The sequence below is a fragment of the Beta vulgaris genome, chromosome 4 (assembly GCF_026745355.1).
Source record: "Beta vulgaris subsp. vulgaris cultivar EL10 chromosome 4, EL10.2, whole genome shotgun sequence".
Classification (NCBI taxonomy): Eukaryota; Viridiplantae; Streptophyta; class Magnoliopsida; order Caryophyllales; family Amaranthaceae; genus Beta; species Beta vulgaris.
In genome coordinates this window covers 3,017,957-3,042,035 of record NC_079205.1, presented here as the reverse complement: position 1 = coordinate 3,042,035, position 24,079 = coordinate 3,017,957, and the positions used below count along the sequence as shown (strand labels likewise).

At 36.8% G+C, this 24,079-nt stretch overlaps 3 protein-coding genes across 5 annotated transcripts; 1 reads left to right on the top strand and 2 right to left on the bottom strand.

The window, feature by feature from the left end:
- Nucleotides 1-809: 809 nt before the first annotated feature.
- Nucleotides 810-7,506, bottom strand: LOC104891704 (hypothetical protein). Of its 2 annotated transcripts, XM_057393844.1 has the most exons (6): nt 7,191-7,332; nt 6,172-6,358; nt 5,582-5,738; nt 3,340-3,390; nt 3,057-3,149; nt 810-1,303 (listed from the first exon to the last, which is right to left on the bottom strand). In XM_057393844.1, the coding sequence occupies exons 2-6, from the start codon at nt 6,234-6,236 to the stop codon at nt 1,244-1,246; spliced, it is 426 nt and encodes a 141-aa protein (XP_057249827.1). In that variant the 5' UTR covers nt 6,237-6,358; nt 7,191-7,332; the 3' UTR covers nt 810-1,243. The 2 variants fall into 2 exon arrangements, with proteins under 2 accessions (XP_057249827.1, XP_019104706.1); XM_019249161.3 differs by lacking the exon at nt 6,172-6,358 and having other exon boundaries at nt 7,191-7,506.
- Nucleotides 7,507-9,930: 2,424 nt separating this feature from the next.
- Nucleotides 9,931-10,618, bottom strand: LOC104891920 (uncharacterized). Its single transcript, XM_010677708.3, has one exon. It carries the CDS (start codon nt 10,616-10,618, stop codon nt 10,001-10,003), a length of 618 nt encoding a protein of 205 aa, XP_010676010.2. The 3' UTR covers nt 9,931-10,000.
- Nucleotides 10,619-19,831: 9,213 nt separating this feature from the next.
- On the top strand, nt 19,832-24,079 carry LOC104891705 (GDP-L-galactose phosphorylase 1). 2 transcript variants are annotated; one of them, XM_057393843.1, is made up of 8 exons: nt 19,832-20,445; nt 21,584-21,705; nt 21,807-21,866; nt 21,973-22,215; nt 22,313-22,498; nt 22,651-22,899; nt 23,045-23,518; nt 23,836-24,079. In XM_057393843.1, the coding sequence occupies exons 1-7, from the start codon at nt 20,325-20,327 to the stop codon at nt 23,405-23,407; spliced, it is 1,344 nt and encodes a 447-aa protein (XP_057249826.1). In that variant the 5' UTR covers nt 19,832-20,324; the 3' UTR covers nt 23,408-23,518; nt 23,836-24,079. The 2 variants fall into 2 exon arrangements, with proteins under 2 accessions (XP_057249826.1, XP_048498512.1); XM_048642555.2 differs by having other exon boundaries at nt 19,833-20,445; nt 23,045-23,511; nt 23,829-24,079.

Sequence of the window (24,079 nt, the reverse complement as noted above, 5' to 3'; positions counted from 1 at the left end):
GCCTTCCTTTCTTGGGGATTATGGGGTGACCGAAATTCTCTCGTTTTCTCTGGTAAGTCTGCTCCACAAAATGTTCTACTTGCTAGGGTGGAAAGATGGGTCGAAGAATCTGGGTCTTATGTGCAGAAAATCTACCAGCCGCAAACTTCTTTGAGACCCAGCAGCTTGAGTGTGTGGGCTCCCCCCCTCCTGGTGTCCTGAAGATCAATGTTGATGCTTCTCTAGCAGTCGACGGATGGATTGGTTTGGGCAGTGTGGCTCGAGATTCTAGTGGGCGTGTCATTTTTGCAGCAACTCGTAGGATGCGAGCTTACTGGTCGGCCGAAATTGCAGAAGCTAAGGCAATCGAGATGGCTATGCGGCTTTGCAAGAGGTTCGGCTTTCAACACATTATCATGGAGTCGGACTGCCAGTCTGTGATAATGCGCCTCACAAAGAATGCTATCTTCCTTTCTGATTTAGACATTGTGCTCCATAACATCTTATCATCTTGTATTGATTTCTCTTCCATCGTTTGGTCACATGTTAAACGTGACGGTAACACTGTAGCTCACAATCTAGCAAAAATAATCCCTTTTGGGATTGAACAAGTTTGGGAGAACCACTCTCCTATGGAAGTGGCTCCTTATGTCCTGATGGATTCGTTATCAATGGAGTAACATGTCTTGCTTTTCCCCTCAAAAAAAAAAAAAAAAAAAAAACTAAGTAGAGTTGGTGAATAGTGTAAAAGTCAAACCGTTGCAAGTAAAAAGAAACGGGGGAAGTATTAGTTAACATCTCTTATTTGCTTGCTCAGTAAACCCAGAAAGTAAGATTTCAAACCACGAGTGAACCAATTTCTAATACACTCATAATGCACGTACACATACAATTCAGCTCTATTTGACATTGAAAATTAAAGAATTCATGCTTCTAAATAAGCACTTCAATATTCTTATCTACAACTATTTTAAAAATAAAAATCCAAACAGAAACAATAGATACAATGGTTAACTTTGGCCTAAACTTGGCAATCCAAAATAATGGTGTAACTAACAAACTTTAATAGGGTGCTACCATGTATATATATATGTGTTGTAACAAATCTTGACTGTTTTGTAGTTCAGTTATCAATAGGAGACTGACGAACGTCTAGCTGCTTGAGCTTCCTCATCCATCATCGAATCATGAAAACTGGCCATGCTGCGCAAAGAACTCTTTCAACTTCCACAGGTTTCAAAGTTTCTGATAATTTTAAGGTTGCCTATCGGTAGAATTTCACAAGGTAAGCAACAACAAGCCCCAAAATAGCCCCTGCTAGAACCTGCATCCCATGGAAAAAAACAAAATTGTTACTCTGAGAGAACCAAGAACGCACAAAATAAGGTAGAAGGCGATGTACAAGGTTTCAGGGTAGTCATCAAAGGAAGCAAAGTTGGTCCATGCACAGAAAAACGACTTGCCAATGCGGAGTAAACAGAATATTAGTGACGTAAAAAATCCAAGAGTAATAAAACCAACGGAGCACATGATTGAAGCAAGTAACATTAGATATGAAGTTTCAGATTGCTAAATCTTAGAAGGGAAAAAAGAGAAAAAAAAAGGTTCCTCTTATCAGGGAAGCAGCATTGACTGTTTGTTTACAGAGACTATCTAATAATCTGATCTTGAAGTGGTGATTCTGGTTGAATTTAAAATCTGAGAAATTTCCGAGGATCAAACATTAAAAAAAAAAAAGTCTGATGGAATATGAGAGCAAAGCTTCACCCTAGCAAACATAAAGTTATACAAAAAGCAATCCAATGAGACAGTCTGACCATTTAGGAAAGAATAAGTGAATATTTCCTCCTTTACCCATTTGATCCTCACATCACAGTATCACACTGTTTAGGAAAATTAGATACTACCGACAGATCTTCAAGCAAAGAAATTTCTGTTTCCTAAATGTCCAAAACTCCAGCTAAATCATGATAGTCCCTCTCCTCAGTCTAAGTGCATGACATCCCTCCAGCAGTTGACACGGCTAAGAAGGCCATTTTATTTGAAGAATGAGACATTAAAAACGAGAAGGATTCAATATTTGACCTAGCTCTAAATAAAGGGCTGTCTTCCTCTCAATAAGGTAGAACTTAATCAGCTTTACATAAATCATATTCTGAGAATCACACAGCTCCTTCAGGTGTCTGACTCCCACTTAACTCAAGGTTATAGATAGAGGCAACATGTTCTGCTCAGAAAAGAAACATGTCTACGAATCACAAAATGGTCACTGCATGTCAGAAGGAAGAGAGGGGTTTTCAACTTGTAGAAACATGCCTTTCGTCCATCCAAGAGATACCTTTCATCCATGCATTTGAAGATTTTAATTTCTACAAGCTTCTTCACACAACTGACAAAAGAACAAGTAACATCCAAAAGAATTTTACTTCTAGAATTCATAGGAGCATTCCTGAAGCAGTCCTCTGTTTCACAGTTTCACACTGTCAAACAACTCATACTTATTCACTAGCTAGCCTTTTCTCGGCAGTTTTTTGACCAAATTGATATACCAATTACCAAGGTGGTACTATAGAAGTTGCTAACAAGCAATACTTTAATACTAAGTCTTTTTTTAGAGCACAAGCAGTTCTATGCTAAAGATGACTACAAAATCTCAATAAAACATACTGACTGTAATCAGCCTCTTTCAACTATCAAAAAGCATCTGCAGAAGCATACAGCTACATTCAATGTTCAAGATGACATGCTGAGGAATTCTGTCTCTTGGAATGTGAGTAACAGTCATACTCTTTGACTTCCAAGCTTTCCATCTCATAATATCATACTAATACTTGTCTTTAATTAAAAATTGTAAAAAGGCAATTTAAGTCTAAAAAATTGTTGTCACTACTGCCAAATTATGATCATGTTATTTAAACATAAAGTCGGACAATGCCATTGGCCCACTGCACAATTTTCAATTGACTGCATCATTCAAGCAACGGTAATAACAGAGAATATATTGAAAAATATTAAAATCAGAATAAGAAAGTATGTCAATACAATACTAATAGAAAGTGTTACCAAGTATAACATACCTGGAGAGGCGTATGACCTAAAGAGTCCCGAAGAGGTTTACAATTAGAAACAGGATGTTCGGGAGGTAGCTCACAAACAATTTGATTTAATAACTGCAATAAGAAATCAGAAGGACCAAATTTAGAAAGAGTAGCACTAAAAATAAAAGTTCTACTGAAAAAAAATGAGAAGCAATATTAGAAGCTTTCTACATTCCTCTCAATCTCCATGATAAAAAGATTATAATTTACCCTTAACGAACAACTGATATAATGAAAATTCGTCAAATCCAAGCCAACTTACTTGAGCTTGTTGACCAGCATGAAGTCTTACACCGGAGGCATCATACATCACCTGCCAAGCAGAGAAACTTATTTCTTAAACACGTGTTTGAAACTCCTGAGAAGTAATACAAAACTCTTTTCTTATTCTTTATGCACAATGCATCTTATCTGACAAGCATTATTGAGTATGGCACAATTTGGCATCCCAACTACCTACCAATATTCTAGTCCATGTCTATGTCTAGCATATGAGAAAAACATCAGTTGCTTGTTTACGCATTCTTACCATCAATAATTCGCTTTAAAGCTCATGGAAATTATAACCTAGCTAGTCATGACTCATGACAAGTCCTTAATTCCCTGCAATATAAAAAACTAAACAAGTTCTATGCGTGCCTAAACATAGATGGGTAAATGCTACGCTAATAGTCATTACTTTGAAAAACAACGCCAAACAGTGGCCTCTAAATGACACTGTTTTGAGTGAAACTAAGCGTTCAAAAATAATGTACTTTTATAATGCATTTCCATTCTCCTATATGAGTGATGACTAATGAGGCAAACTCAAAAGTCCTCCTTCAAGATAAAAGATCTAAGATTCAAACTGCATGTACAGTTTTCTGATCATTAGTAAGTATTATAATAAAAATCAAAATAATCCAATCAGTTGCATTTCACAAAATTGCCAAGGCACTATCTGTCACTTTTAACAGGCAAAATTTAATTAAGAGCCTTGATACAAGTCTGTAACGATTGAAAGAGCATATTCACTTCTAGCTCCTGCCTCATTGAAGCAAAAACAGAGTCAAATGGACTCTGTGTCTAGCATCAGAATAGCCTCCCAAGTTACAAGGGGATCTTCGCTTTAAGAATTTTAGTATAAATCATGGCTCTCTGCCTCTCTTTCCCTTTAAGGATGTTTGTTTCAACATTTTTTCATTCCCTTTGCCCAATTTTCCTAAATGATAGACCCCAAAGTAGGTCTTGCTTACTCCCCTTTCCCACCCCCAAATTCTCCTACTCTTGATTTTGAGACTTAAGCTAGCTGTCAGTTTTAAATTTCCAGACCACAAACCCATTCCAGCCAATTCCTTGACCAATAACCACCATCCTAGTGACCTAGCCCTTCCCCAACCCAGATTGCCAACTACTAGCTCACAACGACCACTACTTGATCATCCACAACCACCATCACTCTAGCCCCCAGCCTTTCTGTTTCCTCTGGAGATTAACCGTAGTCCCTCTCCTTGAAACCCTGCGGTCACTCCTGGACCATATCCACTGCTAAACCACTGTATGTCGCCGAGAATGACACACCATTCCCAACCAAGTAGCCCCCATCAATCACCAATTCCTTCTCCTCAACATTTCCTCTGCCCACAGACCACTAACTTCCCCAGTTCCCCCTCCCCCTACCATCCTTCACCACTGAGAAGACAATCCCAACACACCTTTCTCTTGTACAAGAAAAAAGCATAACTACACAAAAAGAGCTCATCAACTTGATAATACTTCTCCAATACTCTCCATCAGAAACTGGCCACGAGCTTGGCTTTAGATGATTGACATTTCTTCATGGCCCAATCCAACCACTAAATGTCAAATTCAGAGCCTATGAAAACAAAATAAGATTGAATGGCCAGTGGAAACTGCGTATGAGACTGATGGTGGAGGTAATTGAGGGTAAGCATGATCTAGGAGAGTATCTGTAGAGGTTGAGGATGGGGGAGAAAAAAGACATTTATGTGCTTTTGCCAACCAAACATTTGAAAAAGAAAGAAACCCTTTCCCCTTCCCTAAACAAACAAATTAGGAAATAAAAGGGTTTCCATGTGTCTTTTCCTTTTTTTCCCTTTTCTTTCCCTGTGTGTCTTTCTATATTTTCTTTCCATGCCTTCAACTTGACCCAAACAGCACCTAAGATGAACCCCATGCAAATATAAAAGACTCTTCCCATAGCCTTTTAAATAGAAAGCATGTGAAGCTGTTAAGTGAAAAATGCTTATTCTTACTAGTAAAGATATCCCAAAATAGGTGAGACAATTGATTCATGGTAGTGAAAGTTGAAACTGGAAAGATGAATCAACATGTCCCCAAGCTTTAGTCTTGACAACCTTTTCACATGTTCCAATATAAAACCATCAAGTCAAAAGGGGGAAAAATACTCTAACAGCAACAAGCATGGCATCCACAGGGGATCCAACATAAAAGGCAGCATCCAGTAGGAAAGAAAGAAAACCATCTAGTTGAGAAATACATACAACGCATGCCAAAACCACAGCTAGAGCAAATGCTGATCCACCTGTTCCTTCTTGCAAGCCAATTGCCATGGCAAGAGCTGTCACACCTGCTGAATGTGATGACGGCATGCCACCAGAACTGAGCATCCTTTTAGAGTCCCATCTCTTTTCTTTGAACCTGCAAGGTTAAAAAAAAAGATTGTATTATAGAATAAACAAACTTAAGGACAGAAGACTCAGGGAAGAATTGCTCAAAACCCCATGTATCATATCATTTCAATAAAAAATTAATCAAGTCCTAGGAACTCAAACATCAATTCTCAAATATAAAAATTCTTAAGGAGATAATTGTCAAAAAAAATTAAGAGCATATTTAGAATTCCCACATTTTCCTTTATCTTTCAAAGATAACTTTTAGAGCAATTTTAGAATTAGTCTATGTTCATTAACAAGCTCATGTTTGTCTAAGAACATTGGTCCTCAACTCAACTTCATTTGTCTGTTACCATAGAGGTGGTGAGCTTGGCTCAACCTTGAAGTCAAATCAAAGCTGAGAAGGTTAGCCGAGAACCAGAACAGCAAAGCTCACAAGAAAATTACTATTAAAAGACCTGCATTTCGGAAAAAAGGGTAGTGCCGTGCTCCCGGCCATCTTATTAGATATTGTATCAGCCATTTTTTTCCACTCAGGTGCACAAAACCTAATCTCACCAACTGATCCAGTTCATGGCAGACTCAAAGAAGCACACTGCCTAGCTTGGCGAACACTAGACAAGAGTGGTCCCTCAATGCCCATCTCTGAAATTCAAACCACAAAGCATCAAAATTAACAACTAAAATTCTTTCATCTCCAATTGAAGTGTGGAGAATTTTGTTTCTCTTTCACTCCCTACAGATCAATTGCTTCAATTGAAAATTGTACTACCAAGTACCATCAGAAGCAATCCTCTATGATCCACTCACCACCTATGAGTAACAATCAAACTACTTGTGCAACCATACAGAAGTCTTGCCATAATTAACATAATTTCTATTTCATCACAAAAGTAAAGAAGCTTATCAGTCCATTGATCACCTAGATCATTATGCTAAAGCTCCACAACATATCATATACACGTGTCCTCCGAGCACCATAACGATATCCAAACTGCTTCTTCAACACATTACTCATTACATCTCAATCACCACCATATCAAACAAAAAACTTTCCCTACTCCCACAGACCACAATACATGTCACATGAGCCAATACACCCACAACTTCAATGAAATTTCAGCTTAAACACTCAAAATACATCAATTGCATCACAAAGACACCTAACCCATCAAAAACCCAAACCAAAAGACACCAAATTTGACATATACATAACATTAAACATCAAATAACACTTAAATTTCAAATCAAACTCATAGAAAACTAAAATTAGCAATACCCAAATCAAATTAAACAAATTAATGAACCCTAGACAAAACCCAATTCACAAATTCCATCCTAACCCACGAAATTAAACCAAATCAATGAAATTAAACTAAAAATAAATTGCACCCACCATGATCCAACATTTGAATCAGTACAAAATGCAATGAAATCAAACAATACAAAAAGAAAAAAAATGGTAGATGAAAAATACCAAGAGGTGAAGATCTTGAGAAACTGAGCAAGAGAAATTGCAAGGAGAGAAGAAACAAGGGGAAAATTAGGGGGAAACATTAATAGTTGATCTGAAGAACTTGCTGAGTTTGCTAATAATACGTCGTCTAATGTTCGACCCGTCATCGACACCTTTTTTCTGCTCTTTTTTTTGCTTTCTTCTTCTTCTGCTATCAACAGCAATAACAGAAGAAGAAGAGAGAAAGAGTCGAATTTAGGAGAGAGAAAGAAGGTTGGTTTGATGGGAAATGAATGGAAAATGGGGAGTTTTCAATTGGTTAGACTTGTCAATCGGAAGTTGCTTGAGTGGTGAGTGCCAACGGTGGAGATTGAAAGATCATATAATAGGATTATAGGACAGTAGTCTGTAAGAGTGTTCGTAATCGAGCACATACATCATACACTCGGATGTAGCATGTTGTTTTTTTTTCGGAATCATGTAGATTGGGAAACGGTGGAATTGTTTTGCTAAACACATGTTGTATCACTTTTTTCCTTTAGAATTTCCATTTTTCATATTCAACCAATCAATTTTATGTGCATTGGACCTTATAGTTATGAGGGAGTTACACTTTCTATATTCAATCAAATTACCACTGAGAATAATATGAAGTGAGTGATTATATTAACAGATGGAAAAACAAAAATGAGCAGCTCTTTGTGGAACTTAGGGTGTCACAAAATGGTATTAGGAATTATCAAAATTTATTGTTGATTAGTTAGATAATCCTCTAAAGCCCTATTCTTTTTTCGGTTTTTTCACCAAGTACCCACGAGTTTTCAGAAAATTCACCTGGTACCCTCCAAGTTTTCAAAATTCACGGGATACCCCTAAGTTTCAAACTAATACATGGGGTACCCTTAAATGCCCTTAATGACTAACGGCGGTTAACGCCGTTAGTCTTAACCTTAATTAATCGTCCCTAAACCCTAAAATCTAACTCCTAATTAAACCCTAATAACTTCTAACCCTAACCCTAACCCCCTTCCCCCACCCATGGCAGCCCCCACCCCAGCGGACCCCATCCCACCACCGCAGCCCCCTTCCCCAACCCCGTTGCCACCCCCTCCCCCACCCCGTCAAATTTTCGCACCCCCACCCCCGACGAATTCTGCAGCTCCTCCCCCCACCCCCGACGAATTCCGCGCCCTCCCCCACCCTCACGAGAATTCCGCAGCCCCTCCCCCACCCCCGACGAATTTCGCAGCCCTCCCCCCACCCCCGACGATTTTGCACCCCTCTCCTACCCCATGTCGAATCACGCCTACTCAGCTCTCCAGTTCGAAGATGAAGGCGATAAGGTTGTATGGAGCGCGCTAAAGTGGGGAAGGTCGCCGGTGACAAGGTTGTTGATTCTGGGCTCGCGAAGGCTTCGGCCTGTTGAATTTCGAGCTCGTGACGGCGGATGGGAAAGGGGGAAGGGAGGGGTGAGATTTCGAGGGTTGCGGTGGTTGCGGGAGTGGGGGAGGAGGGTGGGGGTTGCGGTGGTTGCGGGAGTGGGGGAGGAGGATGGGGGGTTGCAGGGAGTGGGGGAGGGAGGGTGGCTGCAGGGGGTGGGGTGGGTGGAGGGGAGGGGGTGGTGGTTGGGTGGTAGTGGGGTTAGGGTTTGAAATTTAGGGATTAGGATTAGGTCAATTAGGCCTAATTAGGGTTTAGTTAGGTTGATTAGGCTTAATTAGGGCTTAATGGGGTTAATGACTAACGGTGATTAACGCCGTTAGTCATTAAGGGCATTTAAGGGTACCACATGTATTAGTTTGAAACTTAGGGGTACACTGTGAATTTTGAAAACTTGGAGGGTACCAGGTGAATTTTCTGAAAACTCGGGGGTACTTGGTGAAAAAACCGTTCTTTTTTTACTAAATTGATTGGAACTGAAGTGAATTAAACTGAAATTGTGAGAGAGATTTGTCTAAACTTGAATTGAACTTGATTTGTCTGAAGTGAAATGAACTAAATTTCCATTATTTCAGTCCAAAAGAACAAGACCTAAGTTACGAATTTATACATATTAGTTTTTGGCTTGGTGGTGCAATAGTTTGGTGGTGGTTGGTATGGTAGTGCAACGGTTCCCCAATGGTGCATGGTGGTGTATTAGTTTCATATTGTCTTGCTGGTTTGAATTTCGGAATCATATTTACCTAAATTGTCTTCAAAAAAATTATAATAGCAGTCACACAGGACCTTCATGCTATTTTATTGGAGGATCTACGTGGAGTGGATTAGTCGCGAGTAGGTTAGTTTTTGTTTGTGTTTTTTTAGTTTCTTTGCTTTGCTTTTATTTTCCGTTAGCCTGTTTGTTTCCTTAAATCTGTTTCTTATTTTTAGAGGATGTGCCCCTCTCAACTACAAAAAAGAACTAGAATTATAATAGATTGGCAACCAAATAAACAAATATTTATTAAGAAACAAATTTTTCTAGTACCAATACAAATTTTTTACGATCTCATTGCATGTTAGTAGTCTACTTGGGACTCACTATAAATTGCTAGGAGTTATCATCAGTTCATCATTGTATCTAGTTATCTACCAATTTACATTCTTACTCAAAATAACACTAGTGAAATAGCATCAAAAAGTCTAGCAATATGCTATGATCTTCTATTACTAAATAAAACACCAGTAACTTAATATCATAACTGAAAAGTCTAGCAATATACTGTACTACTTACATAACGCCAAAACCTTAAGCTTCAAAAATACTCCTACTTATCTAATCACATCTTAATGCAAAGATCATAAAAAGACCCTCAAATTTATCATAGCATCATCTGATCACCATTCTCATCCTACAGTCTTTCAGATGCACGAGCTGTAATAGTTCTAAGCCTCGCCTGTATTTTACCAGCAGGCGAGCCTAGAACAAGCCTCTGAACACAATCTTTAGCAAATTTAATCGCATCAACTGATCCAACAATGTAAATTTGAGAACCAGCAACCACAATCCTAGTTTTAGTAGCATTCTCAATCATGAATTTAGTTTTGCCACCCTTCCCACATACCCTTCCAATCGCGCGATCCAAATGATTCCCCTTAAGTGTACACTTGACATCCCTCATATCCAAACTCGACATTTCAATATGTTCATACTTGAAAAATGCATCCCTGATTTGTTCAGGATCAAAACCCGCCATAAAGGCTTCGACAAAACTAACACTCCTACATAGGTTGCTAATGTCTGGAGTGTGCGGCATTGTCTTAAGTTCAACTCTTTTAGCCTTGAGATTCATACGAATGTCGATCTTCATCTCGTTGCGAATTGGTTCATATATGTGGCTAAACCATGCCTTTTTAAGTGGTGCATAACGGTGTTTTGGAACAAGCACAAACTGAGATTGAATGTCAGCATTATCTAACTCATCATCAGGCTTGATAGGTTCAAATTCTGGCTTCTTTGGCAACTGCATTGCAATGTCTCTCTAAATAACAAGAAGAACAATGTAATTAAACATTAGAAACAACCTAAGAACTCTCACAATAAAGGCTAAAAAGTTTCAATAGCTTAACATTGCGTTAAGGATAAAAGAGAACAAAAATTATAAAAGGATAGTAACTTGTAATGGCCAAATTATAAATTCATAATGGTTATGAACAAATTTCTAATAGGATACTTTAACCATAAAAGTGGTACATTGAAAAAAATTCATCATCTTATATAATTAAGAGATGACGTGAATACGCAATTTACATATACTTCCTTTATATTTCGTTTTATTTGCATCCATTTCTTGTTAATGTATAACTTCAACCATTAATATTTTTTATTTTCAATAATTAAACAATATGAAAAATAGATATTCAGAAAATATACATTGAGACAAATCTAAAGAGTCGTCAATATACAAAATTTGTTAACTCTTTGTGTACAATTTCTTTTTACATTCTCTTATATCCTCCCATGTCAATTTCTGATAGATTTGAATTTGAGTATGAGGAATAAACACACCTTAATATTATTTAACAACATAAAATTCAGCACATAAAACCGAGATAGAAAAATATAAAACAACCGCTCGATTAAAAAAAAAAAGTGTAACTATTAAAAAGAAACCACCGTAGTACTTTCTCGATAATAATAAAACCAAGACACTTGTAAAGCAGCCAACGACGAATTTCTGATCAATCAAACATCATTGAACCAACTATTCAAACAGATTAAAATCTATGACATGAACCAATAATGAAGAAAAATACAATTAAATTCTCTTAATTCAGTTATTCCAAGCAACTTTTTGGTGCTGAAAATTGCAAAAGAAAAAAAAAACGTACGTATAAATAAAAGTAGATTTAAAGGCCTCACGAAATTACAGGGGAAGAGTGACAGTAAAGTCGATAGCAACGCCGCAGGAAGACGCCAAACCCTACGTACAACGGAAGCTTCCTTAGTGCTTAGTATTTTTTTAATGTTTTTAGCAAAGTTAAATGGAGATCTTGGAAATTTTATGAGCTTATATAATCTTAAGATCTGGCTTATAGCATATTTATAAGTCGGCCTTGTCTGATTGCTTTGGTTTTAATTGATCTTTTTGGGGTTTTTTTTCCCTAAGGAAACTACAACAAAATTATCAAAAAATTTATATAAGAGGTCTTGTATTTATGATCTCTTATTATTTTTTTATTTTTTGTAGTTAGTAAGAGTAATCTTTGGACTGTCCTCGTACACGGCCTAAGCACTTGGAAGGAGGGGGAGTTGTAAGGGGAATTCTCCTTAGTAAGATGAGTAATCTTTGGACTGTCCTCGTACACGGCCTAAGCACTTGGAAGGAGGGGGAGTTGTAAGGGGAATTCTCCTCCAAGTTCCCCTCACTTGGTGGAATTCGAACCAGTCAAGTTAAGCTTGGTTATGACCTCTTTACTTTTTCTTTTTTGGGTGTTTGCACCTGGTTTACCCTTCGAGCTACATTCGGATCGAGGCCAAGTTCGGGGTGGTTATGTTTCATTCCTCTCCCAAGGGATTTGTTGTGGGGATTCGAACACGGGTCCGTCCTACCAAAACCAGTCCCCATCACCACTGAGCTAACACTTACTTGGTATGACCTCTTTACTTTATATGTCATGAATTTATCATTAGACTATGAATTATAACAAAATGTCAACCTCATATTATATACTCCCTTTGTTTACCAATGATGTCTTGGGCTATTGGTTGAGATTGAAGTGTTGTGAATGATAGGTCACAGGTTCGAAACCCCCCTCCCATTCTTTGTACTTTGTACTGCCTTCTTGGCTCATATGGATCAAAAAAAATATGCTCCTTTCGTTTTCTTTTGTTGTTCCTATTTGAAATTGAGGAAGAAACCAATACAACTCAACAAAAGGGTAAGATTCTGCTATATTAAATAATATAAAATTAACTAAAAATAAAAATTATGCCCTTTTGAGTTATTTTATGCTAGACAACCAGTGATACAAACAAGTTTGACGGGTAAAAAATTAAAGTAACTACAAACTAGTGTGAAAATATTTATTGTTCTTTGAGTTACTCTATGTTAGACAACCAATCACGCAAAAAATTGAGGGGTTAAAAGGTAAAAAGTAACTATTAAATAGTGTGAACACATGTATTGCAACATAAAACTAATGGAGAATTTAATTTATAAATTATATTATTTGTGGAAAGATTCAAAATATATAGGAACAACATATTGAAATTTCTCAATGTAGAATACAGGAACAACAAAATAAAGTATCTTTTTAACTTATTAAATTTTTAGAGAAATCACCCGAGCCCAATAACTAGTTTTCTCCATGAAAAAACATATAATTACTTAATAAATTATATACTCTTTCTGTTTTCTTTTGCTAATCCTACTTGAAATCTTTTTGTAAGAGAAAATTAGTCAAAATAGGAATAACTTTTGGAAACGGAGAGAGTATAAATCTAACTACCAATTTTTTTTCCAACATTTTTCCCCCAATTTAAAACTCTAATACTGAAAGTAACAAATGTTATTGAAATAAATGCAAATTAAAAGTCCTAGTCTTTGAATGTATGATTTACCACCAGAATTCAAACCCTATTAATGAATGGTGAAAAAAGAGTAACTAAAAAGAAAATATGCACAAATTTAATCCCTAATCTTGTTATTGATTTTCATCCCAACATTTTTAAACTCTAATACCGAAATTGATGTAAGAACCAAATATTAAAGACAATCTACGTAGATGGGAGTTTATATGGAAGAATCGAGATAATGGGAAGGAAAATAATTGGGAGAAAAGGTGAGAAGGCATTGAATGGGCCCGACAATCAGAAAATTTGATTGTTTTCTTAATCGTTAGTGTAACTAAAATAGTTGATACTAGAAAAAAAAAATTAATGTCAACCAAACAACAATTTTATATATCTATGGTACATGAAGTTTCACTTTTCATGTTTTTCATTGTCAACTAAACTAAATGTAAGTATGTATGAAATATAAAAAACATCTTAGTGTATAAATTAAGATGATATGTTCGCCACAAATAAGATTATATATGAAGTCATCAAGTATTATAATACAAAATTAGATTGTATACGAATTTCAAAGGGTGGGTTCAAATTATTTTTGTTGGGTAAACAACATATTATGTTATTGGACTCAGATTGATGTTTTAGATATTAATTCGTAAGTGGATATATATGTGATGATGGGTTGAGTGGCTAGCGGGTATCATATAAGAAACATATCTAGGTACTTTACTATCCATTCTTACCTAACTAATTATATAATACAGATACAATTGGCAAAGTTTGGTTCACTTGACAAGTTTTTTACTTTACACTATAAAGAGTTGGGATGTGAATCTTGTCAAATGATTAGGGTATTTGAAAGTTGAGATCGTCTCTTATATTTTTTCCGTCTAATCTTAAGTATTTGACTCGCAAATACTATATCTAGAACGCCAAGATACAAAGTATCTAACTCGCAAATACTAGGACTGAGGTACAACTAGTTTCCACCACGCCTTACGAGTTACACCGTTGGCATAATGGCATGACTAATTCAAGTAAAGCTAGTTTTATTAGATTAAGAAAGGAATGCTATCATTTTTAATACTCAAAAGTACAACTATCACCGGATTTTTCATAAACCGAAATTTCTTCATACTGAATAGTCCTTAAGGACCACTATTGACCATTTTGATTCTACGGGTTCCCCTTTTTCTTCATCAACCTCCAACTCCATCACTGATGCTCCTCCAGCGCACTGACGGTTGCTTCACGTTGTGTGGTTTCCTCCACCACCTTCCTTCAACAAACTCGATTTTGATGGTTCGGTACGAAATTCTTATGCTTCTGCTGGAGTTATAATTAGTGACTCGCAAGGCTCCCTCATCAAAGCATGTGCATACAACTTAGGAACTGCCAAAGTCTATATAGCCGAAGCTATGGCTCTCCAAAAAGGTATCCTACTTGCCATACAAGAAGGTATATCACAACTCCACATTGTAGGCGACAATCTTCTTGTCATTAACACTGTCCAAGTTAAATGGGCACCATCGCGGCAGATTGCCAACATAATCAAGGATATACAACATCTCTTAGCTACATTCTGTCACTGCAACATTCAACATATCTATAAAGAGGTTAACAAAGCGATAGACTGGATTGCAAAAGTTGACCATTTGATTAATTCCTCTTTTGTAATTGAAAATTGTTCAAATTCTACTTTACATTCCATCATTGTAAACGACATATTAGGAATACCCTTCATGTGGATGGTCTCCTAATATTCATTTTTCCTTATCTTTATAAAAAAAAAGTTTTATTAGATTAAGAATACCTGGACCATATGCAATTTCCCAATATAAATAATCGTTACGTCGTAGACATTACAAAAATGTCAATGTCATATCACAAGCACCCATCATGGATAATTTTATAAAAGAGATGTTGCCTTAACATCCAGTTGTCTCTTTTGCAAGTGAATCTTTGCCTCTTCTCCCAAGTATTTTTAATGTCCACAGAAGAGCTACATGGTCCCAAAGTTGGCCATGAAAAGTGTCTTCCCACGGAAAGTTTTTTCTGGCATGACTCTCACAAAATGTATTTAAGAGATGGATAGAAAAATTGTGTACCACTCACTTTGACACCAAATTCAATATAATTCAATAACTTTTTGTTTGTATTTAATTCAACAGTCATTTTGAGTGTGCTGGCTCTGTTTGACAAATAGAGTTTTGAGTTTACTGTTATAATTTTAACTTTTTGTTCAACATATTTGACTGCTAATTTGACAACTTTTTTTATAAATGTGTTTGGTAAAAATTAACTGATTACTAAAAGATTATTGCCATTTGTTTGTGTAAAATGACATTTATAAACAATACATATGTGTATTATTATTATTATTATAGGTAAAAAAGTCATTAAACATATTCCTACCTAATCCTCTAAAGAAAAAGCTCCTAATAGGAGCTTTTTTATTTTGAGAGTTTTAATTTCAAAACTCTCTCTAAAACTCTCTTTTACCAAACACACCTTTTAGAGTTTTTAACTAGTCAAAACTAAAAGTGGTCCAAACCTCTCTTTTTGCTCCAAAACTCTAATTGCCAAACACCCCCAATATGTTACTCCGTAACTCATTGTGTAACTGTAACACGCATAAAGACATATACTTAAACAAAAGTTACATGGACTATACAAATAATGATATGTTCATGTCATTTATTAATTTCATGTCATTTGAGGTATTTTTACAAACATAATGGTGATTTCTAAGTTGTTACACCTAAATTTTTTTGTAATATTAAAACAACAAAAACTATTATTAAATAACTGAATTTGAAATATCATAAGTTCAAAATCTTGCAAGGAAGAAGTTTAATGCAACAATTGTATTCAAAATATCAATTTTTGTTTGAACAACTACATACACATTCAATCAGCATCTTAAATAAAATCCATATGCCATATACTTATTCATCCTATAAAAAAAATTAATTAAAGGAGAATAATGATGCAACACAAATTAAATATTCTTATTCTTCATAAGCTCGTGCATAAAATCTAAGATAAATAAATGTCATGCTGTTATATGTACCCTTCCTTATACAGTCAAATGAGATATTAAAGACTTGAACCTATGACTTCTTATTTAATATGTTTTTTTTTTTGAGGGAATCTTATTTAATATGCTAATGTACTAACCAGCTACATTACAATACTCATGTTGTTCTTTGTGGAGGGGAAATGATTTAAATACAAGATAATATTTTTATTTTTAAAGTCTTCAAATACATGTTGATAAATAATACGGAACGTATCGCCCGAGACAAAAACTAGTTTCGTACTTTCGTATTATATCTAGCCACTTTCCTTCTTATTTATGACTCTTCACACATTCTTCTAAATCTAAATTCACTCCAAACAAGCACATACACAAAAAGAAAAACTGCTCTCTCTCTCTACAAAAACGCTCCCACTCTAACCCTAACCCTACAAAACTCCAGCCGCCTTTTCTCCTAGGCTCGCCGGAGGGTGGCAATTCAGCCTCGACTCCGGCGAGCTTCGGCCGCTGCTTCTTCTCGTCGTTTTCTTTTCTCTAATTTTCAGTCCCCGGTGCCGTCGATCCCTAACCCCTCCTTGGTTTCGGATCGTTTTTTGGTGTTGTGGTAGCGGCGTTCGGTCCGCCGCCATCGTTATTTCGTTTCGTCGGTCATCCTCCAGTCCGTAGGTTTCCCCCGAGTATGTGCGATTCCACCCCCTCCCCTGTTCGATGCGTCCCCTTCCCCCTTTTACCCCTGTTCGTGGTCGTTTCTTCCTACCACCCCCGTTTCGGCTCGTCTGTGGGGTGCCTAACCCCCAGCTTCCTTGGTCAAGCGTCTCCCCTCCCCGATCCCCCCCTCTTAATGTGGTTTAGTCTACGTTTCCCCTTTCCCGTCCCCCTGGTTAGGTTTAGGTGTAGTCGAGTGTCCCCTCCCCGTCCCCCACTAGTGTTAGTTGGCGTCCGTGTATTTAGTGTGCCAAGGAAGCGTTTGGTGCAGGTTCTTGACGGTGTTGTGTGCAGGCGTAGTTCTATGTGTCGGGTGGTAGTTTTTGGTTTCATTATTTTCAGGTTCGTTTGTTTCAAATCTGTTGTTTGTCGATCTTGTAGAATTGGGATTGTCACTTTGGATCTTAGGATCCGTCAGTGGGGCGTAGTTTATCATTCTAACTCGCCCCAAATTCTCGTGATGACTTCATGTGTCATCACACCTAAAAAACGCATCTTGTGGGAGGCCCCCCAACTTGATTCGGGGCACGTCAAGACCTCCACCTCTTTCGAGTTTCAGTCTAGTGTGACTAAACTTCGCATACCCTCGCAGCAGGGTCAGAAGTCACTATCGAACGTGACTTCTTTGTTAATTGCATCAGGAGAATCCCAGGAGGATCATCCAGGACCTTGGGATTTCGTGCCTAGTGGACAGGATCTACTAGCAGTTGTACGACAATCTTTCTATGAAGATCGTAGTTGTGTACTTCAACAGTTTGTGTCTCACATCCAACTTCACTCCCCATCGCTCAAGATACTCGTTATTCGGACTGGACTTTTACTAGTTAGTGTTTACGTTAAATTGTTTGTACGAGTTATTGTGGTTTTCATAGTTTCAGTTGTTTCTTGTTTCTGTTTAGTTTGGTTGTATTACCATTAGGTTGTACTCCCGATTTTCATTAATGCAAATTTTCTTGATATTAAAAAAAAAAAAAAATTTCACTCCAAACATTTTCCAACCCGATCCAGTGCGACAACGTTAAAACGAATTTTGGTCTTATTACTACATTTCTTCCACTCCACACATATATACCCCTAAATCCGTAAATCCTAATACTAGATAGCAAATGAACTCCACTCTTTTTCTAATTGGTAGAATAACAAACTTGCATTGCTTTTAGTCCAAACCGATCTTCTCATCACAAACTTACAAACGAGATGTTCACATGATAGTGTTTGTCTCGTAAAAGACCGTCTATTTTTAGATTAAAATTAGGCAATGGTAAACTCAGTATTAAAAATAGAATTAGCCCAATATATAGTAATTAAGTTAATTTCTTTCGGTCACTAGTAGTTTAATCCATTTAGTGACTAGGTCTACTTTTATATTAAAATTAGACCATCTCTTTTCATAATTTTTGTACACGGTAATACCATCTCACTACTATGTTCGAAATTAACCTATTCTACTATAATACTTCCCCCTTCTTTTTTTAAATTGCAAAGTTTTTCTTATTTGGAAATCTCATATTAATTGCAATATTTTTTTATTTGGTAATTTATTTTCTCTAACTCTCTCCTATCACATGTGTCCTATTTGTATCTATCTCTCTATCTCTTCATCTCCACATGAGTTTCTTAAAAAATATGCCAATAAAATATGTTGCAATTATTATAGGAGTAAAGAAGTAGTAATCAAGTAAGACGACCTTCTTATGGAACAATAGTCGCATATAGGAGTGTAAGGTGTTAATGATCTATCTGACTCGCAAAATAAACGATTCGAACTCGACTCAAATTTTTGTAGTGTCGAGCACACATATCAAAGTTCGATTAGGAAAGTTTGTGAGCAAACTCAAAATATATTTTTTAGCTATACTATTTTCTATATTATAGAAATTAAATGAAAAATTATAATTAAATTGAAATACTTGTGCAAAACTCACAATGAGTAGTTTAAAACCTACTTATAAAATATATATAATATAATTTTTTAACGCAAGTTAAGTTTTAAGTTAAATTAAACTAGACAATTTAAACCTCAAAAAGGTCAACCGCTCAGCTCAAGCTCGACTAAAAGTCTTATGAGCCGACCCAAGCCGACCAACCCCAAGCTCACACGCTCAGTCTCGGCTCGACTCTTTAATATCCCTATTCACATATTCTTTTTTTTAACGCATAGTACACCAGGTTCACCAGAGTTTAGCTCCTAATACATCCGAATCCACTCGTGTCGCACAACTACTTTGAATAAGTGAGTCAGCTAACAAAAGTTTCTGCATACGGCGAGGCTCGAAACCTAGTGGCATATTCGCTTCAGCATATACGCCTACATGCATAATAAACCTAGGTCCGACTCTTTAATACCCCTAGTCGCATTCTTTTTTTAACGCATAGTACACTCGGTTCATTAGAGCTTAACTTCGACTACTTCCGAATCGACCCGTGTCGCATAACTGTTTGAATAAGCGAGTCTCCCAAGTCCCAATAAAAATTTCTGCATACGGCGAGACTCGAAACCTAGTAGCATATTCGCGTCAGCATATACGCCTACATACTACCTCCGTTCTCTTTTAGTTGCAACGTTTGACAAATTGCACTATTCATGTTCTCTTATTTGACCACATTTATTGATTTATATGTTAAACAAAATATAGTCATTGGGGTCTTGTTTGATTCGTTTCGATGTAAGCTTTCATAATATCAAATTTTTATAATTTTTACTTACATACAATTAGAGATAAAACGATTTGAAATTGTACATTGACAAGCGTGAAAGTCAAAATGTTGCAACTAAATAAAAACAGAGGTAGTACATAATAAACCCAAAAAATTGTTAAACGACCAACCGTTACCTTCCATATAAATCCTCTCTCTCTCTCTTTACCTCTTATTTGTCAAATCTCCACATTCAAACAAAACACTCACCACCCCAAAACTCTTCCTACGTTTCTCAAACCACAACCACAAAACTCCCCACAATTCCACAATCCCTTAATTCTTTTTTCTATATAATAAACTCCACCTTCTTCTTTACTCTCTCATCTTCACACCCACTTCAAAATTCCTTCATCTTCTTATCTTTTCCTTATATGAGGGGAAAAAAGGTTGAATTACATACACAAAAGTTAGCGCAAATTGTTTGCAAAAACGGCTATACAAGGAAAAACTCGATCTCTTCACGTAAATAATGTGCGGCGTAAAAAAGGTGCTTGTTATTGTATGATTATTGATAGCGGAAGTCCTTCGTTGCACGGCGGACGAGGCGCCTTGCCTTCTGAAGGCGGCAGCCCATCCGATCTTCTATTTCTTGCTGGTGGTGGTGCTTGTTTTTGTGCGTAATTTGATTATATAGTTTTTTAGAGTACAGTTTTTTTGGTGATTTTTTTGTATAGAAGAGAAAAAAGTTGTGATTTTTTGAGAAGGGAAATTAAAGATGTTGAGAATTAAGAGAGTTCCGACGATTGTATCGAATTATCAGAAGGAGGAAGGTGATGGGTCTGTTCGTGTTGTTGGTGGGTGTGGACGGAATTGCCTCAAAGAGTGTTGCGTTCAAGGTATTCGATGAAATTCCTCTTACAACTTTTTTTTTTTTTTTTTTTTTTTTTTTTGTAGAATTGATTTTATGATGCAAAAACTTGAATGGAGTGGGTTTATAATATGTTTTTGTGCATTAGAAATTATATGATATAGTCAGTTTTCGTTTGATATAGACAATTTTTGTATAATATATTAATATGTCGTTTTGTGTGATAAGGTGGTTTGACTGCACAATAAATTATTGCGAATTCAGTCCATCTAAGTCTTTTTATTTTATGACTATGCTGGTCTTGTGTTGCTGAAGTTGATGAAATTCCCCCAAAAAAATGAATTTTTTTTTTGATGAATTTGAAGGGTGGGTTTTTTCTCTGTTTATAGAATGTTGGGTTTAAATTAAGAATGGGTAGGCCCCATTTGTTTGGTATGGGTTTGTACTAGATTTTTATGGGGGTTTATGTATTTTTGATGGGGATGTTGTTTTTTCTGGCGGGGGATTGATTGACCAACTGTTTAAATTGATGGAGGTTGAGATTGTTAAAACCTTATAGTAGCTTATGTAAGTGTCTTTTTTTTGTTTGTTTGGGTTTCTGTTAGCAGAATTGTGGATTTGGGTTTAGAATCAGGAATATGTATGTGTTAGTGGTTTGTTCTTTTGTGTGTGTCTAGCTCTAGATATGATGAGTAATTAGTTACCTGAGTGTACCATGGAGGCGGCCGGAGCAGCGGCCGAGTGGGAACTGGGTGTAGACAATTAGGGGGTTGCAGTCAAGTATTGAATATTTTGTCCAAGTAATTTTGTTTCTTATTGTTTTCTTTATGATTTCTCAAATTAAACTTGTACTTGCAGTCAACTATTCTTGCAAATTTTGCTGATCTTGACTGATTTTGCTTTTCTTCAAGTTGGTGTATTGGAAAATCTTTGAGATTGTTGGATTCTTTTGTATAAGAACAATACAGGAGACAGTGTTAGCTTTGAAACACAAGCATGTATTTATGTTTGCACACTTGTTTTCTTGTGCATGTTACGTCAAAGGTCTAGCATGCAGTATGGGCTTTATTGCTCATGGAGCATGAGTTTGATTGTAGTGGTTTTCTTTCTGATTTTTACTTATTACTTTATTAATCCTTGTTTGTTGGATTCGGTATTCTTAATAGGAGCAAAGCTCCCTCTGTATGCTTACAAGAGGGTCGATAAGATTGGCAACCAGAAAGCTTTGGATGTTGATGAGGCTAGAGAGTCTCCTGTTGCTTTCCTCGACTCACTCCTGCTTGGAGAGGTAATTGATTTTGGATGAAAAACGAAAAATCGGCACCTAATCATTCATATTGTAGACCAGGAACTTTTAGTAATAATCTCACTTTTAATTTGCTTTGACAGTGGGAGGATCGCATGGAAAGGGGCTTATTCCGCTATGATGTCACTGCTTGTGAAACCAAGGTATCTTTTAGCTTTCTCTGTTTCATTATTTTTTGTGGCTTGAATGTGTGTGGAACTATTTTTGTGGTTTGCCATGCTGATATATTGTTCTGGATAATCGTAATAGGTGATTCCTGGTGATTACGGATTTGTTGCCCAGCTTAATGAGGGCCGTCACCTGAAAAAGAGGCCAACTGAATTCCAAGTGGATAAGGTCTTGCAACCCTTTGATGGCAGCAAATTCAACTTCACTAAAGTTGGGCAGGAAGAGGTGCTCTTCCAGTTTGAAGCAAGTGAAGATGGTGAAGCTTACTTCATTCCTGGTGCTCCAATTGCTGTTGAGAATACTCCAAGTTTTGTTGCCATTAATGTAATTTACTTTCTCTGTTCCTTTGTGTTATGAATCCTCTTCCTCTTTACATTGGTAAAACAACTAATTTTAATTTCTATGTTGTGTCAATGAACAGGTCAGTCCGATTGAATATGGACATGTGCTTTTGATTCCTCGAATTTTCGAGTGCCTGCCTCAGAGGATTGACTATGAGAGTTTCTTGCTTGCTCTCCACATGACTGTTGAAGCTGGGAGTCCTTACTTCCGGCTTGGATACAATAGCTTGGGTGCATTTGCTACTATCAACCACCTCCACTTCCAGGTATTATCTCAGTCCTTCCTTTTGGTTGTTTTTGCGTGAGATGAGAGCGCCACGTGGCAAATGAACTGGAGGGACAATGTCTTGTATGATAGTACAGGTTTCTCAAACATTGAAATGATTGAACTCAATTGTATGTTGTTTATGTAAAACAGGCTTATTACTTGGCTAGCCCATTTCCCATTGAGAAGGCTCCTACCAAAAAAATCGGCACTACTAGCAACGGGGTAAAGATTTTCGAGCTTCTGAAATATCCAGTCAGGGGTCTTGTCTTTGAAGGTGGGAATTCCTTGCAAGATTTAGCCAAGGAGGTCTCAGACTGCTGCACTTTTCTTCAAGACACTAACATCCCTTACAATGTCCTCATTGCTGATTCTGGAAGGCGGATTTTTCTTCTCCCACAGGTCTTACAAATTAACCCCTTAAACTCTTTACCCTAGTCTTTTCATCATTGTCATAACTAAAAATCTTTGATTATATATGCACTTGCCAAACAAACAATGAATTCAATTAAATTATTAACATATTCTCGTGTTATGTTGGATCCAGTGCTATGCTGAGAAACAGGCTCTAGGGGAAGTGAGTCCTGAGCTCCTTGATACTCAAGTCAACCCAGCGGTGTGGGAGATCAGTGGGCATATTGTGTTAAAAAGGAGAGAGGACTATGATGAGGCTTCTGAGGGGAACGCATGGAGGCTCTTGGCGGAGGTGTCTCTTTCTGAAGCAAGGTTTGAAGAAGTGAAAGCCATGATATTCGAAGCCATTGCTTGTCCCGTTGTTGAAGATGGTTCAGACACACTTCGTGAGGAAGCTGAGCTCAAATCTCGATCTGGTCTCAGTGAAATGGACGCCATCAACTCAGCTGCTTCTTCTATGGTAACCGGAAACCACGGATGCTTAGTTCTCCAGTAATGTGGATCTTCAGCTTATTAATATGCTGTTGTAAAATAATGCAACCAGAGTTTGCATTGTATGTTTTTTTTCCCAAATATTGCATGTTTTTCTGCTAACGGATTCTTAGGTGTTGTTTGGTTGGAAGCTATTTCCCTTGGAAATAGAAATTCCTAGGAAATGCATTATGGGTGTTGTGTTTGGTTGGAGGGAAATGGGAGAAGCATAGGAAATACAAATTCCAAGGGAAATAGAATTTCCCATGAAACATGGGAAATCACTCACCAAGCCCCCCTTGGTGAGTAATTTCCTAGGAAATGCAATTTCCTATGGTGTCAACCAAACAATTTTGTCTAATTCCTAGGAAATTAACAAGGGAAATAATTTCCCATGAAATGTAAATTCCCATGGGAAATTACTTCCCATGTGAACCAAACGAGGCCTTATAGTATTGTAAGTATTAACTCATAATAGAAAAAAAGAAAAAAAATAGCAGGAAAAAAATATGAAAAAAGGATCCTGTTTATTATAGCTATTGTTGGCAGCTTTCCTCAGGATTAATGTGATATTGATACGGTTGCCCTGAGCAATGTTACGCTTGTAAAATGCTGGTATTTGGATTTAAAGTACTTCTTGCGTTTCAATTTAGTCGTGACACTTTTTATTTTAGTAAGTTTTAATTTAGTTGTGATA

Coding starts and splice junctions, on each gene's coding strand:
- LOC104891704 (XM_019249161.3), bottom strand. CDS start 7,336: ATGACGGGTCGAACATTAGACGACGTATTATTAGCAAACTCAGCAAGT. Junction 5,739..7,190: donor CTCAAGATCTTCACCTCTTG/GTATTTTTCATC, acceptor TTAACCTTGCAG/GTTCAAAGAAAAGAGATGGG. Junction 3,391..5,581: donor CTGTGGTTTTGGCATGCGTT/GTATGTATTTCT, acceptor TCTGCTTGGCAG/GTGATGTATGATGCCTCCGG.
- LOC104891920 (XM_010677708.3), bottom strand. CDS start 10,618: ATGCAGTTGCCAAAGAAGCCAGAATTTGAACCTATCAAGCCTGATGAT.
- LOC104891705 (XM_057393843.1), top strand. CDS start 20,325: ATGTTGAGAATTAAGAGAGTTCCGACGATTGTATCGAATTATCAGAAG. Junction 21,706..21,806: donor ACTCACTCCTGCTTGGAGAG/GTAATTGATTTT, acceptor TTGCTTTGACAG/TGGGAGGATCGCATGGAAAG. Junction 21,867..21,972: donor TCACTGCTTGTGAAACCAAG/GTATCTTTTAGC, acceptor TAATCGTAATAG/GTGATTCCTGGTGATTACGG.